This window comes from Carettochelys insculpta, chromosome 29 (assembly GCF_033958435.1).
Source record: "Carettochelys insculpta isolate YL-2023 chromosome 29, ASM3395843v1, whole genome shotgun sequence".
Lineage (NCBI taxonomy): Eukaryota > Metazoa > Chordata > Testudines > Carettochelyidae > Carettochelys > Carettochelys insculpta.
Genome location: NC_134165.1, coordinates 12228259 through 12246128, shown reverse-complemented (window position 1 = coordinate 12246128; position 17870 = coordinate 12228259). Strand labels below are relative to the sequence as shown.

Genomic DNA, 17870 nt, shown 5'->3' with positions numbered 1-17870 from the left:
CAACAGCATCACACTTATAAAAGTGGAACAGTATTTGACTGGGTGGATGAGAGAAGGCTGATGGTCTGGGTTGTGGAGTCCCGTGTTATGTGGCAGCAATCTGTGGAATCTGCTCATGTTCAGAGTCTGCACTGTTGTGCCTGGTTGGCAGCATGGTGGATGGGAGGCTGTGAAGTTGATTGCTGGGAGGTTATTGGCCTGGTGGAACTATAATATTGATATCTTATGATGGTGACATTTTACTTCAGACTGGTCTGGCTTTCCAAGCTTGTGCATTGCTTCCTCAGATGGTTAAAGAGAAGCAGCTGATAGGTCTGTTGAGGATGCATGTGGTTACACTGCTCTGACAGCTCCTAGAAGAAGGTCTTCCAATTTGTTTGCTGAAGCTTAAAGGAAAGGTTTCCAGGAATGTCAAACTAGATAGACAGCAAACAACAACATTGCCAGGCAAAAAGGTTGGCCTTGGCTTTGTGGTGGGTTTATTTTAACCCTTCTGTGCCTCTCCTGGGTGTTGCTAGAAGGCACTTAGGATGAAGACCCTGTGAGATAGTTTGGCTTAATTTCTGTCAACAGTTCTAGGCATTGACTTTTCTGTAGATATTCTTGGATGTCCAGAATGTTTAGATGTCCTGTAGGATCCAGTGTTCTGCTGTTTCTGCAAGAGCTAAAATACAGAGGTGAACCACCTTATATGCTGCAATCTGGACTGAGACCAAACAGAAGAGTGTAGGGATAGAGTAAATTAGTAGTGCTGAATGATGGAAAGTAGGGTTGAGTGATGGGAAAGGTATTAACCAATATTCACTCTACAGCCAGAACTCTGTTTTTCAGAGCCAGTGGGGCTACACAGATACACGTTTCTAGCAAATTTGCAGTCCTATTACTGATCTTTATCCCAGAAATTCTAGAAGAAACATTTTCTAGGCTGTTGGTGAACAGTTTCATCCTTGTTCTAAAGTGGTAGCCTACAGCTGGTTTACTGGCAGTTGCAGAACAGTTTTGAAAGCTAGTAAGATCTGTTTTTTCATAAAAGACATTTATTGAAAGATGCAGGTTACTAAGAGATCTGTATGAAATGCAGCAACGTCTACCAAAGTTAATTGTAGCTACTACTAAAGGTAAGGGCATTAATTTTCAAAAGCTTTTGGTAGCTTTGGATGCTCAGCTTGAGATAACTTTGGAGGGGCCTGACTCTCTTAGAAGTGATGATCCTCCTGCTGATGAAAATTGAGCAGCTGTAAAATGTCTCAAGTTCAGCACCTAAAATCACTAGCTGTTTCTGAAAACCCAGGCCAAATTTATTAGAATCCCACCAACTTCCCTATATTAAAGTCAAGTTTCCAGTGCTGTCTTCTGTGGTTGGTCTTGGCCCTACAGTGGCATTTTGAAACTTCAAGGAAATTGCTTACTACTGTTGAGGGTGGGTGGGTGGGTGGGTGTGTGCGCGTGCCACCACAGAAAATAGTATTAAGCTGTCTTGTATATGATGCATTCATATTTTCAATTAGAGCATATGAATCTTTCCAGGTGGTTACTGTGCCTGTGTGTATAGGTATACTCTTGCTTTGCATGTGCACAGCACAAATTTCCTCTAAATCTGTGATGCCGTGCTTGTTAGCCAATAACACAGACATGATCTCAGTGCTGCCAGGGAGTGGTTTTGTGCTTTCATTTCATTGTACAGTTGTACATTGAAATGTACAGTACATTGTGTAGTTCTGTCTGCGCACGTGGAAGTACCTGAGTAGTATTGATCTTTTTTTCCGTAATCTAAACAAAATAGAAGTTACTGAGGCGTACAATCAAAGTTAGCTTTAAAACACAAGAAGGGTCGTGGCTTTCAGAATGGCTCATCTCCCTAGTTCACTGCAGGGATTTTTTTCTGCCGGAACGTATTCTGACACTGTTGTCCCCCTGAGCGGGGATCCTGCAGCTAAGACTGTCAGCAGGGCTTTGTCTCAGCCACGGGGCTGTGAGGTTCCCCCTGCCCTCTGGCTGAGGTTCCTGTGGCTGGAATGGGGTTGCAGGTTGTCATCTTCCCTTCCTGTTGCTGCCAGAGATCCTGGGGCTGAGGCTGCTGACGGGACTTGAGTTCCAGTGCCCTTTGTTCTCGGGGGGGGGGGGGGGGTGCTGGCGCACTGATTCATTGTGTAGATAACTACACTGTTGCTGCATATTTGAGCATCTGCTTAAAGGCATTTCTCCTCACAGCCCTGGTATGGGGCAGAGCACTGCTGTTACCCTGTTTTACAGAGGGCCTGAATCTCTGTTCCTTGGCTCCTGTATCAGCATTGCAGCTGTGCCACTGTAGCATAGATCCTTCCTACAACGACTGGAGGGCTTTTTCCTGTCAATATATTACTGTCTGTCTGAGACGTGGTTTAGCTAGGTCAGTGGAAGAATTCCTCAGCTGACTTAACCGTATCTGCCCTCAGTTACTCACAACATAAGCATAAATCAGAACTCTCTTGTCATGTGAAACCTGTAGCCGATCAGGGCATTTAACCCAGTTCTCACATCCTAGGTTAGCACTGACTACTGGATCATGCTTCCTGTGTAAAATGAACCAGGAAAGGATTAAAATGTGAGATAGTCCTGCCAGTTCAGGTGACCTGCATGCTTCTCTCAAAATAGCACTTCACCCACCTTGTATATTAATATAGTATAATACTTGCTTAACGTTATTATAGGAACTCACAGTACAAGCAGAATGATTAGGGCTATAGTCTTTTTCACAGGTGGGGCACAGGGACCTTCGAATAATTGTCCACTGTAAGTAGAGATGATGGGTGTACAGCATGTAACACGGTTGGGATTCTTGTGGAGCAGCTGTGGGAGGCACTTTAATTTCATGTCACTAAGGGATGCTCTGGGACAGAGGAATGAAAGGATAAGGGGTCCATCCGAACTAACAGGAACTAGGAAAAGAGGGTGTAAAGTTCAAACCAAAATTTTTAATTTAAACCTAATTCATCAAAAGGGCCTTGAAGAGAACAGCAAACCTGGTGTTTTTTCTCTGCCTCATCTACTGAGCATAGGCCTTAATCCTTAGGCCACAAACCACAGCCAGAAGTTCTGGGCGCTGATGAGAATTCATGGTGGTGGTAGAGATGCCAATTAAAACAGGAATCAACTGCCCAAAAAAGAGGCAGCCTTATGGGGGAAAAAAAGTCTTTCTGCTTCATAGATTAGTATGGCAGGCTAATGCTGTATAACAAATGGATGGCTTTTGTTCTCCCAGTTTGTGGGAATGGTGGTGCAATTTCGTGCTGGTGCGGTTTGGCCTAAGGGTGATACACATTTCTTTTGTCTGCTTCTTCTGAGCATGTAGGATACTTGCCTCTGTAGGCATCCTGTGAAAGGCAGTAACACCTCCATTCAGTGCTGCCTTTAGTGGAATTAATCGTGCACAGATGTTACTCACCTCTGCCCCCTTCTCCCCTTTAGCAGCTAAAAAGAAGAACAAGAAGGGGAAGACCCTTACTCTGACGGACTTTCTGGCAGAAGATGGTGGCGGTGGTGGTGGAGGAAGCACCTTTATTCCAAAACCAGTCAGCTGGGCCGATGAGACAGATGACCTGGAAGGAGATGGTAACTTCATTTCTAAGTTTCCCTACTACTAGCATTCTGTCCTGAGGTACCGTCACTGAATAACTTGTGTGTCAGTGAAATCTATTGGTATTAGTACATCTTGAAGCCAAAAGATTACAGGAAAGGTTCCTTTACTTTTTTAGTTCACAATGAACTTGACAGCACATTTTGCTGTTCTGTGTACAGTTTCCCTGCATTTGTGAGCCTTACAAATCAAAAGGGAAAAGAACAAAAATTTCCAGTGGCATATAATATAATATTTTTCATTACTTCTAACACCTGACTCCCATTGTTCTTCACCTGAGTCAATTTCAGTTTGTTCTGCTCTTCACAACTGACATCCCCAGGTGAGAAGATGGTTTCAGTAAAAATTCTTGATGCCCCCAATGCTGCTTGCTCTTCTAGAAGGAGATTAAAATTCAGAGATCAGCTAAGTTCTTTGCCTTATCTGAGGCCTGGTTTGAGGTTTGTGGGCAAAATGTTCTGATTCAGGCATTCCATCTAGATAGCTCGTTTCATGACTCTGTTCCTGTCAAGTGGCTGTGCTGAGAGCTCAGTGAAAGTTTTCCCTTTTGCTATAGTTGACATTTTGATCCCATTTTATCACCAGTTTGGTATCTTTTTTAAATTTTTTTTTCTTTGTCCCATTTGTTCGTTCACTGGATCTCATATTTTTGTGCAACATGCAGAACTTGAAGGAACCTCAAGAACTCAACACCAGTCCCTTGCACTCATAGCAGGACCAAGTACCATCTAGACCAATCCTGACAGATGTTTGTCTAATTTGACTTAGAAACTTCCAATGATGGAGATTCTGTACTCTCCCTAGGAAATTTATTCCAGTGGTTAACCACCATAACAGATAAGTTTTTTTCTGTAATGTCCAACCTAAACCTCCCGTGCTGCAATTTAAGCCCCTTTCTTTTTGTCCTATTATCAGATGTTAAGGAGAATAATTTTCACTCCTTGTAACAACCTTTTAGATCAGAGTGGGCAAGTCTGGTTCATCAGGGTTTATCATTGGCAGGCCTGCACCTCCATAGGTATTAGGCGATCAACGTTCACAGCCAATGGTAGCAGTAGGAGGCGGTGTCCCAGTCTGCCCTGCTTCCTGCTGCTCCTGGTACAGAAGTTAAAATGATTGGTCTATAATTTCCTGAGCTGTTCTTATTTCCCTTTTTATAGGTGACATTATATTTACCATTTTCCAGTCCTCTAGAATCCCTCTCATCTTGCATGACTTTTCAAAGATAATAGCTATTGGCTCAGCTCTTTCAGTATTCTAGGATGCATTTCATCAGGCCCTCGTGATTTGAAGACCTCTAATTTGCTCGAGTAATTTTTAACTTGTTCTTTCCCTGTTTTAGCTTCTGAACATACCCCATTTTCATGGCATTCAATATGTTAGGTGCACAGTCATTACCAACCTTCTTGGTGAAAACCATAACAGAAGTCATTAAGCACCTCTTTCATTTCCTCATTTTCTATTGTCCTTCATCTTCTAATCTGTTAATGTTTTCATGTTATCCTTTGTGCATCTAGCTCATTTGAGTTTGTTTTGTGCCTTGGCCTGTCTACTTTTGCCTCTATGTACTTGTTTATTCATATCATCTTTTGTAATTTGACCTAGTTTTCACTTCTTGTTGTGACTCTTGAGTGTTAGATCATTCAAGATCTCCTGGTTAATCTAGGGTGGTCTGTTGCCGTACTTATCTTCCTATGCTGTGGGATATTTTGCTCTTGCACCCTTAATTTTTGAAAGACTGGCAACTGTCTTAGCTGTTTTTCCTCTTAGTCTTACTTTCCATGGGAACTTACCTACTCACTCCTTGCTGAAGTCTCCCTCCTTGAAATCATCTTTATTTTGCTGTTCTCCCTTCTACCATTTCGTAGAACCATGAAGTAATAATGTTGTGGTAGCTTTCAACCAAACTATCTTCTGCTTTACTATTTTCAAGCAGTTCCTTCCTATTTGCTACTATCAAATCTAGAGCACCCCCCCCCAGTAGCTTTCTCCGCCTTCTGAAATAACTTATTTCCAATACATTCCAGTAACTTGTTGGATAACTTGTGCCCTGCTGTATTCTTTTCCCAAGAGATGTCTGGGTTGTTGAAGCCCCCGTCACCAAGAAGTCCTGTGCTTTGAATGGTTTTGCTTATAGAAAGCCTCATGCGCCTCCTCTTGGTTAATTGGTCTGTAGTGGACCTCTGCCATGACATCCGCTTTTTCCTTGCCCAGAGCCTTTCAGAGTCCTGTCTCCTGTATATTTCATAGAGCTGGAAGGGACCTCAAGAGGTCATAGAGTTCAGTCCTATACACTCACAACAGGACCAATAACCATCCTACACAGTTGTGGGCTTTTTTCTTTAAGGGTAACCTGCCCCGCAACCTTGAAAGGCCCCCATAAGGATTGAACTCACAACCCTGAATTTACAAGGCCAATGCTCTAACTGCCGATTATCCCTGCCCCTTATTTCTATCTCATCCTCAGTTCAGTCGTATGCAATTTAATATGTAAGACAACATCTCGGCCCTCTTTCTTGTTGGTCCTTCCTAAGCAAACTGTACCTTCCTATACCAATATTTCACCAAGTCCCTGTGATGCCAGCTGTGGCATAGGTGTGTTTATTTACTGGCATTACAAGTTCTTCCTGCTTATTCCCTATACTTCTTGCATTAGCATACAGACGTCTGAACTACTGATTTGATTTCCCCCTCTGCATTCTGTCTTGTTTCTTCTTTATCCATGCTATTACGGCCCATGCTTCCTTCACAGTTTGTGGCCCTTCTCCCCAGTCTCAATGTTTTTGACTTAACCTGTGGGCTTTGGTCATCTTCCCCTAATCGAACCTAGCTTAAAGCCCCCCTCACTACATTAGCCAGTCTGTATCCAAAGGTGCTTGTCCCCTTCCTCAGTGGGTAGACCCTATCTTTGCTTCGCAGTCTCTCTTCCTGTATATGCTATAGTATGTTGGAAGAAGGGTACCCTAAAATAGACAGAATTTAATGTAATTGTGGGATTATTTATGATGTTGCTGAACATTTTTCTTGGTCACCTTTAATGCCTCTACTTTATTTTGAGAGGACTGCAAGTAAATGCCAACATTAATTGCAATGAAGTGGGGATGTGAGAGTCATCAGCGTGTGTAAACACTGGAGGACCTGCTCAGCATATCTTACCATGTGCAAAATTTCTCTTCTAGTTTCCACCACTTGGCATAGTAATGATGATGATGTGTACCGAGCCCCACCGATTGACCGGTCCATCCTGCCCACCGCACCTCGGGCTGCTCGGGAACCCAATATAGACAGAAGCCGTCTCCCGAAGTCGCCCCCCTACACTGCCTTTCTGGGAAATTTGCCCTATGATGTGACAGAAGAGTCCATCAAGGACTTTTTCAGAGGACTCAATGTGAGTGTCTGTTGTGCGTAATTTTAAGTTTGGGTGATACACATGGGGACCATTTGGCAGCAGCAGGCAATCTGGAGGTAACATGGGTTGTGGAATGCTCTGTCTGTTGAGCACTCAGTCCGTCTAAAGCCTCACAATATTGTGCTAATTCTACATATTGAAAAGACTTGCCCCATGTCACCCAATAAGTGAATGGAGCTGGGAGTAAAACCCAGGATTTTCCTTGCAGAATTGTCAATGGATCCTACTTGTGCATGGTTTATGCCCTCGGTGTTCAGTCCTGTTACATTCTGAAGCTAGGTCTACATGTGCATACCAGCTCAAGGAGATGCAGTGGTAGGAGCTAGCCACCCCCAATACAAGCTTGTCCATCAGACTCTACTTGGGCTGTCTAACCTTTCCCACAGCTGTAGCTACGCTATTTTTAGCATGCTAACTTGATCAAAGCTAAAGTGCCTGTCTCCTTCAGCGGAACTTCCAGCTCAAAAAGTAGACATACCCACAGTAGGGTTTGTCTTCTGGGGCCCACTTAGGAGAATGAAAGCAAGCCCTTCACTGGTAAGAGCAGCTAGGGCAGCTTGCAGAAGATAGAAGAGCAAGTCGATTCCTAACAAGACAGGAATCTTTTTGAAAGTTTATTGCCTGAGCCCAGTGTTGCTGTCTCCTGGCAGTCTAATAGACAGTTCTGGGTTGAGATCTTATTCTCTTGTAATTGTCAGATTAGAGTCTTGACCATTCTCCTGCTCCACATGCACCTTGTGAACTCTTTCGCCTTGTGTAGGGGCGAGCTAGCTGGGACACAACTTCCTTCCACCTGGAAGTGTGAACTGATGACTGGCAGGCCAGTCTGCTAATGCTATGCAGTAGGCAGTGGAGCTGGTGAAACATTCAAATTTTCCAAGTCGCTTTTTCAGCCAATAACAGACTGTTGGACAGTATATTCCAACAGGGTCCGGGGGGTTGCAGGTGGGTCTCAAACTCAGGTTTGGGATCATTTCTAGGAGAATGATGCAGCTGTTGTTCCTGCTGCTTCTCCTTAGAAGGATCACTGAGCAAGAGAGCCTCTTTTTTGAATGAACATTTTCTCTTGTGCACCATGGATGTTCTGTCTTTCTCCTTCTGCCTTTTAGACCAAGTAAGGGGAATTCTGCTTCTGGAGTTACTTTAGCAAGCTTGTGTGCATAAAGGAGGTGGCTCCTGATAAGAAAGATGAGAAATTGTTTATCAGTCTTTCTGAGGCTCTGATCCTGTCTTCCCCTTGTAAATGATGGGGTTGGGTGTTCTCCTTGGCAATAGGGTACAAAAAGTTGAGTTTGTCTTCCTCTGTGAGCCCTTTTACCTTGCCAGCAGGCCTACGTAAGCTCTGTGGGACTCTGAGAATCCAGTATTCAGTCTGAATAAGCAGAGATCATGTGTGAATACATGTGGGGTCCCACGTGTTGAGCACGAAGGAAAGTTGTTTTGTTTTTTTTTCTCTTCTGGGTTTCACATGTGGTATTTGCTAGACTGGGTGGCTCTTCCAAGAAGGAAACCACTGCAGAGAAGAGTGCAGATTGCTATGAACTCTGAGCTCAGTCTTAATCAAGGAGGAGGCTCAAACTGTCTTCTCTTGGAAGGCCCAAAGTAGAGTGGAGTGGTGGAGGTGGGAAGAGAATTACAGGTGGGAAATTCTTTTCCCTTCCTGAAACAACACAAACATCCCAGTGGTTCTGAAGGTCAGTGTGATAGGCTGATGAATCATTGGCTGTTGGACTGAATGTTACCTGTGTGACTGAGCTCTGCTGATCACAGCAGATAGTTAAGGTCAAAATGACATTGCTTGTATTTCTTGTCCCTTTTCAACCTGTATCTGGAACTCTCATTTTCTGTCTAATCATCCAGCATCCCTTCCTTAGAAGTAATAGCAAGAGTGAAACTCCTGCAGCAAGCCGTGAGGCATAACTGCTGAAAATTAGCCCCTGGGATGGGCTCTCTTCCACTCCTTAGCCAGACTTGCTCTCTAATCTGTTCAGCAGAGGAAGCAGGCAATTTGCTCATGACAGTGCAACACAGGGTTGATCTTAGTGTCCTAGCCATTTCAATAGACTTCATAGTACTTGCTGTATACAGCGGCCTAGGGTTGTGCCCAAAATCTGTGGTACATAGCATGCAGGGAAGAAGTCCTTTCTCATCTCGTATTCCCTAGCTTCTCCGTCTCTGGAAAATATGTGGGAAGAGTAAGAGAGTGTCTCATAAGTGGCTAAGAGGGGGTGGGGCTTAATTTCTGGCAGATCTGGGAGTAGAACCCACAAATCCAAGGCCTAGTTCTTTCCCTATCTTGCCAGGGATCCTCGAGAGAGAGACTGTGCTTCAGTTTCACTATTCGTAGAGATTGCACTAGATTTACATAGGTGACAATGGTAATTGTCCCTCTGAAAGGTGATCCTTGTACTGGGTTCGGTTGGGCTTAGTCTATCGCTTTGACAGAAACTTAAATCGACTGGCAAAAGTTTTAATTGGCAAAAGTGTTGGTGTGGACGGCACTATCAGCTGGAGCAACTCTGCCTGCACAACAAGTGCTGCATGTTGAGGGTGATTTAATTATGTTAACAGGAGAGCTCTCCTGCTGGCAGACTGGCTACACAGAAGTCCCTTAAGTGGTACAGCTGTGCCACTGTGTGGTCTGTAGTGTAGACATAGCCTTATGTAAAACCAGTTGGCAAACTCATTGATATCTTTACTCTTCAGAGCTAATCTCCTGTTTTCCAAGTTAATTTCCTGCCAGCCAATCACCGTGGCATTCTGTTGATTATAATCATCTGATACTTGCCCCATACTTGGTTGATACATCAGGGTGTAAGTGAACAGCCTAGCTATTTTTGGTGGTGGTGGTCAACAATGCCATAAACCAATGAACTGCCCCAGCTGGTAAGCTGTTTTGCTTCTAGCAGCAAAATGCTCTTGGTCTGACTTAGCCAAACTGAACAGATTTGATAGGGAATAGTAACTGGAGTGGGAGTGGGGTGTTGTGATAATATGGGGTGTCAGTTTTTGGTGACCGTCTCTAGAATTTTGTGTTCCTAACTTGCTGAGCTGCAGTTGTGCCAATAACATTCACTCTTAACAGCTGCTTCTGTAACTCTTTATCAAGCAATGGCTTGTTGCATGTGGCTCATCTAACACAATTTGAGGTACTTGGCTTGAGTGTCACCTTCTCCACAAGACACTGCAATATTTGTTGGCTCTGAGCTGGGTGCTGCGCTGTAAGCAGGAAGCACAACTGGGAGCAAGTGTTGGTTGCTTAGTGGTTAATCAAGTGGCAACTATCGGAGAGGTAGCCAAGTTAGTCCGTATCCACAAAGCAATGAGAGATCCAGTGGCACCTTATAGACTAACAGATTTAGTGGAACATAAGCATCCACTTTTGTCACGTGCATCTCAACAAAGATGTCAATTACCTTATGCATTACGGGGACAGTTCGCTATCTTTAATATTCATAGTGATCTCAGGCCAACCACTTCACTTAATGACACTTGCAGTAAGTAATTTTCTTCCCTCTCTCCCACACTCTCTCCCCTCCTTCTGTCCTGTACAGCTAATTCGTCGGTTTTTCGTTTTTTTCTGTCTTTCTGGCAGATTCTCTTCGTGTCAATTTACTTTTATCAGAATTTTCCAGATCTGAAGAAGTGGGTCTGTCCCATGAAAGCTCATCACCTAATAAATTACTACTCAGCCTTTAAAGTGCTACAGGAGTGCTTTGTTCTAGGAAGGTGCAGACTAACGTCTACCTCTGTGGGACTGTCCAATAAATCTGTTAGTCTGTAAAGTGCCACAGGACTTCATAGAATCATAGGGCTGGAAGGGACCTCAGCAGGTCATCTGGTCCAGGCCCCTGCTTCAAGCAGAATCAACACCCACTAAGTCATCCTAGCCAGGACCTTGTCAAGCCAGGACTTAAAACCCTCAAGGGATGGAGAATCCACCACCTCTCTAGGCAACACATTCCTCTGCTTCACCACCCTCCTGGTGAAGTCGTTTTTCCTAATATCCAAACTACTCCTCTCCCTCTTTAACTTCAGACCATTACTCCTTGTTCTGCCATCTGACACAACTGAGAACAGTTTCTCACCCTCCTCCTTTTAGAGCTCCACTTCAGGAAGCTGAATGCTGCTATTAAATCACCCCTAAGTCTTCTCTTCTGTAAACTAAACAAGCCCAAATCCCTCAGCCTCTCCTCATAGGTCTTGTGCTCCAGGCCCTTAATCATTTTTGTTGTCCTCCAGCGAACCTGTTCTAGCACATCCACGTCCTTTTTATACCGGGGGGCCCAAAACTGGACACACTATTCCAGATGTGGCCTCACCAGTGCCGAATAAAGGGGAACAACCACTTCCCTAGATCTGCTCGAAATGCTCCTTGTAATGCACCCTAATATGCCGTTAGGCTTCTTGGCTACGAGGGCACACTGTTTACTCATATCCAGCCTTTCATCCACCCCCTAGGTCCCTTTCCACTGTAGTGCTGCTTAGCCAGTCGGTCCCCAGCCTATAACAATGCTTGGGAGTCTTGTGCCCCAGGTGCAGGACTCTACACTTCTCCTTGTTGAACCGCATCAGATTTCTTTTGGCCCAATCTTCCAATTTATCCAGGTCACTCTGGATTCTATCTCTACCCTCCAACTTATCTACCTCTCCCCCTAGTTTTGTGTCATCCGCAGACTTGCTGAGGGTGCAACCCAGTCCCTCATCCAGGTCACTAATAAAGATGCTGAACAACACCAACCCTAGAACTGAGCCTCGCGGCACTCCGCTTGAAACCAGCTGCCATCCAGACATTGAGCCATTGACCACTACCCGTTGGGCCCGACCATCAAGCCAGCTTTCTGTCCATCTTATTGGGCCAAGGATTCAATCCGTATTTCCTTATCTAGATGTCTCGTTGTTTGAGTGGGAATCGTTCATGCAAGGGGAGAACTTGGTTTAGCCTTTGAAAGGTACATTTAGTACTGTAAGCTGCGCATCCCAAACCTTAATGTTTAGCATTGTGTTAGCTACTCCTCCTAGCAATGAGACATGGCCTGCAGTTAACTGTGCAGCTGGAAATAAAACTGCCATTCATGTTCCCCCTAATTTGTTTTGAAGAATCTTTCCATTGATGCAGGTTAGAAAAATTGGTCTTAAAAGAGGACTTGATCCAGAGCATTAAGTAAGCTGTGGAAATGGGTGGTGTTCTCAGGATGCTTTCATTGTGGGTGGGGAGAGTGCACATGGGATACATAATGATGTGCTGTTGCATTTGAGCAAGTACGAAGTGTTCTGACTAGTGCTGCTGGTTCTAACCTTGATCTAGGTCAGCACTGATCAGTAGTCTCTATGTGAAATGGGGAGGGAGGGGCAGCAGTTGTTACTGTTGTTGGTAATTAAAGATTGAGAGGCTCTAGACCTCGTTTTCACCAGGAATACCAAGGAAGTTTGTTTTGCCACTGCCTATGTTTTGCCCATTTGGTAGCTAAAGGTCTTCAGGCTCCAGGACTGACATGTGGGCACAAAGTACTGTTGCCAAATTCTTCCCTCCAGACTAGTGTCTGTCACTAGTGTCACTAAAGTGCTGTTGTCAGATAACAGCACTTTAAACAGGAACCAGGCCCATGTGTTTGATATATTAATCCTCTTGTTTGCCTGCAAGCAAACTGTGCCGTTTTAACCTGCTTAATTTATAAATCTTGCTGGAGTCACTTGACTTTGGATAACTCCATCTCATTTGGAGACTTCGTGCCTTCTCCAGTGCCATTGAACTGCCAGATGAATGCATAGTTAAATCCAGAGCCATGTCTTCCTGTGCATCCTTCTCAGGGGAGCCTGACCCTTCTAATGACTTACTTTCTGTTCCCAATTGACTGCAGATAAGTGCTGTGCGTTTGCCCCGGGAACCTACTAACCCAGAGAGGTTGAAAGGTTTTGGTTATGCTGAGTTTGAAGATCTGGACTCCTTGATGCGAGCGCTGAGCCTCAATGAAGAGGTGAGTTGGAACCTGTAAAGAAATGGACTCACAGCAATTCCCAAATCTCTTGCTTCCAGACCCCTGATGGCTTCACGGGGTGGTTCTCTGTCTAAGTTAACAGACATTCTGCCTTAGTATGTTCAAAGAGCTCCCTTAAAACAAACTTTTTAGGCACACCCACATCTGCGGGCTGAACGGCTAACTTGTTTCATATTGTGTGTTCAGTCTCTAGGGAACAGAAGGATACGAGTTGATGTTGCTGATCAAGCTCAGGATAAAGGTGAGAATTGCCTGGACTAGGTAGCAGCTTTCATCGCTGCTCAGATAAACTTGAATCTCTGTCTTCCTTTAATTAGATTGCTGAGAAATTTGATACCATGCCAGTGTTCCCTGTAAGCTGGGCATGTGTGTGGGGCTGCTCAGAAGAGATTCAGATGCTGCCCTGCTAAATAGCAGAGCACCCACAACTAGGTTCTTTGCTTCTCCTGGTGGTGCACATTTGTATGCCTTGGTGCCCCTAAATTGTATTCCACACATGGATGCAAAACATTTGCAAATGGGTGGGAAAGATTAGAGGGGACATTGCATCATACCCGTCAGCTCTCCATCTGACTCTGGCAGCCTTAACTTCCTCTAGCCTAACTATTTCAGTAGCAGCACACAAATCCATGCCCATCCGTGCTGTTCTCAGCTTTGGTGCAGGGCCAAGGCTTTTGCATATCTCCTGCATGCTTTGCCAAAGAGGGCGGCCTGAATGTTCAGTGGCTGGTAGGTACTGATTAGCTACATTAGGGTGGGCCTCCCACGTACTGCCTCCCATCTTAGCTGGATATGGCTGGGGCTGTCCTTCCAAAGGGTTAGTCAGAGGTTCTTATCACCATTGCTGTATTAACTTCCAGGCATCCTGCTGAACTGCAGAGCTGCTGTATTTGTCACAAAGCATTTCAGATTCCTGGATTTCCCATTTGGTGCACAGCCCTGGGGATTTTACAACAGCCCTTAAAGACTTGACTTTGCAAGCTTGACTCTGCTGTCTGGTTCCCTTCCTCCTGCAGACAGGGATGATCGCTCCTTTGGCAGAGATCGTGATCGCAACAGAGACTCTGAGAGATTCGAGACTGACTGGAGGGCTCGTCCAGCTACTGATAGCTTTGATGATTACCCGCCACGTAGGGGCGAAGATAGCTTTGGAGACAGTGAGTTGGCTGAATGCCCTCCCTTTATGCCCATCATGGTATCTAGTCATTAAATACTACCTGTGAAATGTTAGCTCCACCTGCTGACTAGCTCCCCTAGTGGGAATTATTGGCTTCCTGGGGTGGATCTGCAGTTTGAGGAACCAGTTTTGACTGCAAGCAAACTGTGCTGTCTGATGTGCTTAATACATAAATCTTACTTGAGCTACGTGACTTTGGATAACTCCGGTGCCCCTCACATACTCCAGTGATACCCTTCCTTTTCTGAGAGTGTCTCTGGAAAACTACATCACCTTGGTATCCTTGCGTGGGCGACCAATTTAGTCATAGGTAGACTCAAATATTTGAGGCCGGGAGATCTGGGGTCTGCTCCCAGCTCTGAAAGAAGGTTAGTTACATGGCCTCGGGCAAGTTCATCTTAATGTCTCTGTTTACCATCTGCAAAAGCAGCAGTAATGTTCCCCTGCCATATGGGCCATTGAGAGTAATGTGTGTGTAATACTTCACTATCGTAGTGGCAAGTGACATAGACAAACTGATGAAATATGTAGTTCAGCAAGTGATCAAAGGTAGGAATGAACTGGGCCACATATAGGAACATTGCCACTTGAGCTCCTTGGGGGGGTTGGCCATGGGGGGTAAGGGGGAGAGTGCAGGGTCAAGTCAGTGTACAGCCGCAGCTGAAATCTGTAGTGTAGGCCAGGGATCTGGGACTCCATGGGAGATGTGAGCCGATCAGGGGATCCACCAGGTGGAACTGTTAGACTTGTTGGTGCCCAGGGCCCGAGCTCACCACTTGGAACTAAACTGAAGCCTGAACAATGTAGCTTCTTGTGGGGGGTGTTTCATGCACAGGGTGCCAGGCAGTTGCCTGGTTTGCAGCCCCTAATGCTGGCCATGGCTTATAGATGCACAAAACCAGTTGTGGCACTGGTGGGTTGTGGAGTTTTTTCAGTGTGCTGTGGGGGCCGCACAAGGAGAGGTTGACTCTCTAGTGTAGACCAAGCCTCAGCATGCTGGGAATAGTAAATAGTTGTCCAATACTGTCTGCCTTGACCTCTAACGTGTGTGTGTCTGTCTCTCTCTAGGATATCGGGACCGCGATCGTTATGATTCAGACCGGTATCGTGATGGCCCTCGAAGGGATATGGATCGCTTTGGGGGCAGAGATCGTTATGATGACCGTAGTAGAGACTACGATAGAGGTGGTATGTCTTCAGCGGCTTTTCTGTGATCTTATTGTTTGGGGTATAAAGCTCTGCATGTCAGTTGGTCTGTTCTCTCCAGAGCTTTCATAGCTATTGACAAATAATTGAAATTGTGCAGTTCCCAGATCTGGGGGTGTTCTCCATTCCATAAGTGGGGAGTGGAATAGAGTTGTCAACTCAGTTTTCCTGGGAATTTCTTGGCATCCATCTTGACCTCCCAGAGGTTACTGCAGTTAGAGATTTTTAGTCCGCTAAAAGTCTGGCAGTGTAGTAGAGTTCAGGCAGGTTCCCTGCCTGTCGTGGGTCTGCACCACTCCCAGAAGCAGCCAGCATGTTCCTGCTGCCTCTGGTAAGGAAGTTGGGCATCTCCGTGTATTGTCCTTACCTGCAAGCACTGCCCCTATACCTCCCATTGGTTGCTGTTGCAGACCAATGGCAGCTGTGTGGGAGCCAAACTGAGATAAGTGCTGCTGGGCCGGAGCTTGCACCCCAGTCCTGATCTCCCCCTGCACTCCAACCCTTTACCCCAGGCTCAGCCCAGAGGCCACATCCCAAACTCCTGCCCCAGCCTGGTAAAAATGAGAGGGTGGTGGCAGAGCAAGCGATGGAGGATGTGGGGATGGTGTGGGTGGGAGAGCCTTGGATAAGGGGCAGGATAGGATGTTCAGGTTTGTGTGATTAGACTGCTGACAACCCATGGATGCATGGGAAGCCGTTCATTGTATGCCTGTGGGCCGCAGTCCACTTAGTCCTTTGTGCGCTAGATGAAGTATGTTACATTTGCCAACCTACTTCAGGGCTTGTCTACACTTCAAAGAAGATTCAATCTTCCAGAGTCTGACTCTGTGCGTCTGGCAAAGATGTGTGAAATCGATCTGTCTGGGGTCCTCAGCTGACTCCTGTATTCCTCGCTATTGTGAGGAGTAAGGGAGGTAGACAGGAGAAATTCTCCCATTGACCTTCCTTACGTGACTGTCTTCACTAAGTCGATTTCCGAAACATCAGTTCTAGCTACACAATTGCCATAGCTAGAATTGCGTATCTGAAATCAGCTTTCAGGTCTCGTATAGACCTTGCCACAGTTTTGCCGTGCTCATTGGCAGAGCAAATCCAGTGTGTCTCGGTTGGCTGCAGCATCTATAGCTCACCATTTCTTGCCTGCCTATATAGGGCATGCTGCCTCAACCTTGAAGGGCCTCCCTTTCCTGTACTTCATCCTTGGATGTAATGCTCCGTTGCTTGGGAGTAACCAGTGCTGCTTTCCCTCTCCTCCTCTAGGCTATGATTCCAGGGTGGGCAGCGGCCGGCGAGCCTTTGGCAGTGGGTACCGTCGGGACGATGACTACAGAGGGGGTGGTGACCGTTACGAAGACCGTTATGATAGGAGGGATGATAGGATGGACAGGTGGAGCTCACGGGATGACTATTCCCGGGATGATGTGCGTCGAGACGATAGAGGTAAAGGCTTGGCTCGTTCTCGGAGTGGACTGAATAGCTGGAGGGAAGCTGAGCGTGGAGGGTTGGTAGACAATGCAAATGGTTCTCCTCTGTTCTCTGAGCTGGGTCTCCCATGGTCCTGTTCTGAGCAGATGATAATGTGGGGGTTTGCCCTCAGTAACTGTCCACTTTGTCCAACATAGGTCCCACTCAGAGGCCAAAACTGAACCTGAAACCACGGAGCACTCCTAAGGAGGAAGACACCTCGGTGGCCCCTGCCACCCAGTCCAGCCGCGCAGCCTCTATCTTCGGGGGTGCCAGGCCTGTGGACACAGCCGCAAGGGAGCGTGAAGTGGAAGAGCGGCTACAGAAGGAGCAGGAGAAGCTACAGCGTCAGCTGGAGGATGATAAACCAAGGCTAGAAAGGCGGCCGCGCGAGAGGTAGGAGGGGGCTGGGATACCAATAGGAGAAGCTCTCTGCATGAGCTTCCCAACTGCACGCGTGTAGACTGCCCCACTGACTACATCCTGCCTCTGAAGGTGGGCACGCTAAGCGTGGTGTAGCCTGGGCTGTGAGGTATGGGTTCTAATCTTGCTTTGGTTAAAGCTTTTAATGTCTGCTTTGGGCTGCCCATCTATCTGAAAGGGGGTCCCTTCCACAATCAGCAGATGGGAAGCATGAGGAATTTGTACCGCCTTTCCCAGCTTTGCAGTGCAGGGGAGCCCTTTGCCCCCTCTCTTCCATCCCTGTGCCAGTTCTTACGGCACCTTCGGTTAGTTGAGATTTGACGCCCCCTCTCTGTGGCAGGCACCCTAGCTGGCGAAGCGAAGAGAACCAGGAGCGGTCACGGACAGGGAGTGAGTCCTCACAGACTGGGAACACCGGCTCGACAGTGGGAACAGGTCCCACGGGAAGAAGTAAGTCAGGGCCAGGATGGCTTGGAGCTCATCTGCTTCTCTTTCCTGTTTCTCCTTTCGCCCACTTAGCCCCCCAGCTGTTGAAAGCCCCTGGATGTTTATGAAGAAAGATCCTGTCAGTATTCT

General features: G+C 46.2%; 1 protein-coding gene across 2 annotated transcripts in view; it reads left to right on the top strand.

Moving 5' to 3' along the window:
• EIF4B (eukaryotic translation initiation factor 4B) overlaps nucleotides 1-17870 on the top strand; it is a 30275-nt gene that overhangs the window by 7573 nt on the left and 4832 nt on the right. The window contains exons 2-10 of one of the 2 annotated variants that reach the window (XM_074979763.1): nucleotides 3448-3591; nucleotides 6796-7004; nucleotides 12887-13003; nucleotides 13211-13265; nucleotides 14041-14181; nucleotides 15270-15389; nucleotides 16668-16847; nucleotides 17030-17267; nucleotides 17635-17744. In XM_074979763.1, the coding sequence (XP_074835864.1) occupies nucleotides 3448-3591; nucleotides 6796-7004; nucleotides 12887-13003; nucleotides 13211-13265; nucleotides 14041-14181; nucleotides 15270-15389; nucleotides 16668-16847; nucleotides 17030-17267; nucleotides 17635-17744 (1314 nt within the window). The remainder of the gene's footprint in view (nucleotides 1-3447; nucleotides 3592-6795; nucleotides 7005-12886; nucleotides 13004-13210; nucleotides 13266-14040; nucleotides 14182-15269; nucleotides 15390-16667; nucleotides 16848-17029; nucleotides 17268-17634; nucleotides 17745-17870) is intronic. The other variant, XM_074979764.1, reaches the window with a different exon arrangement.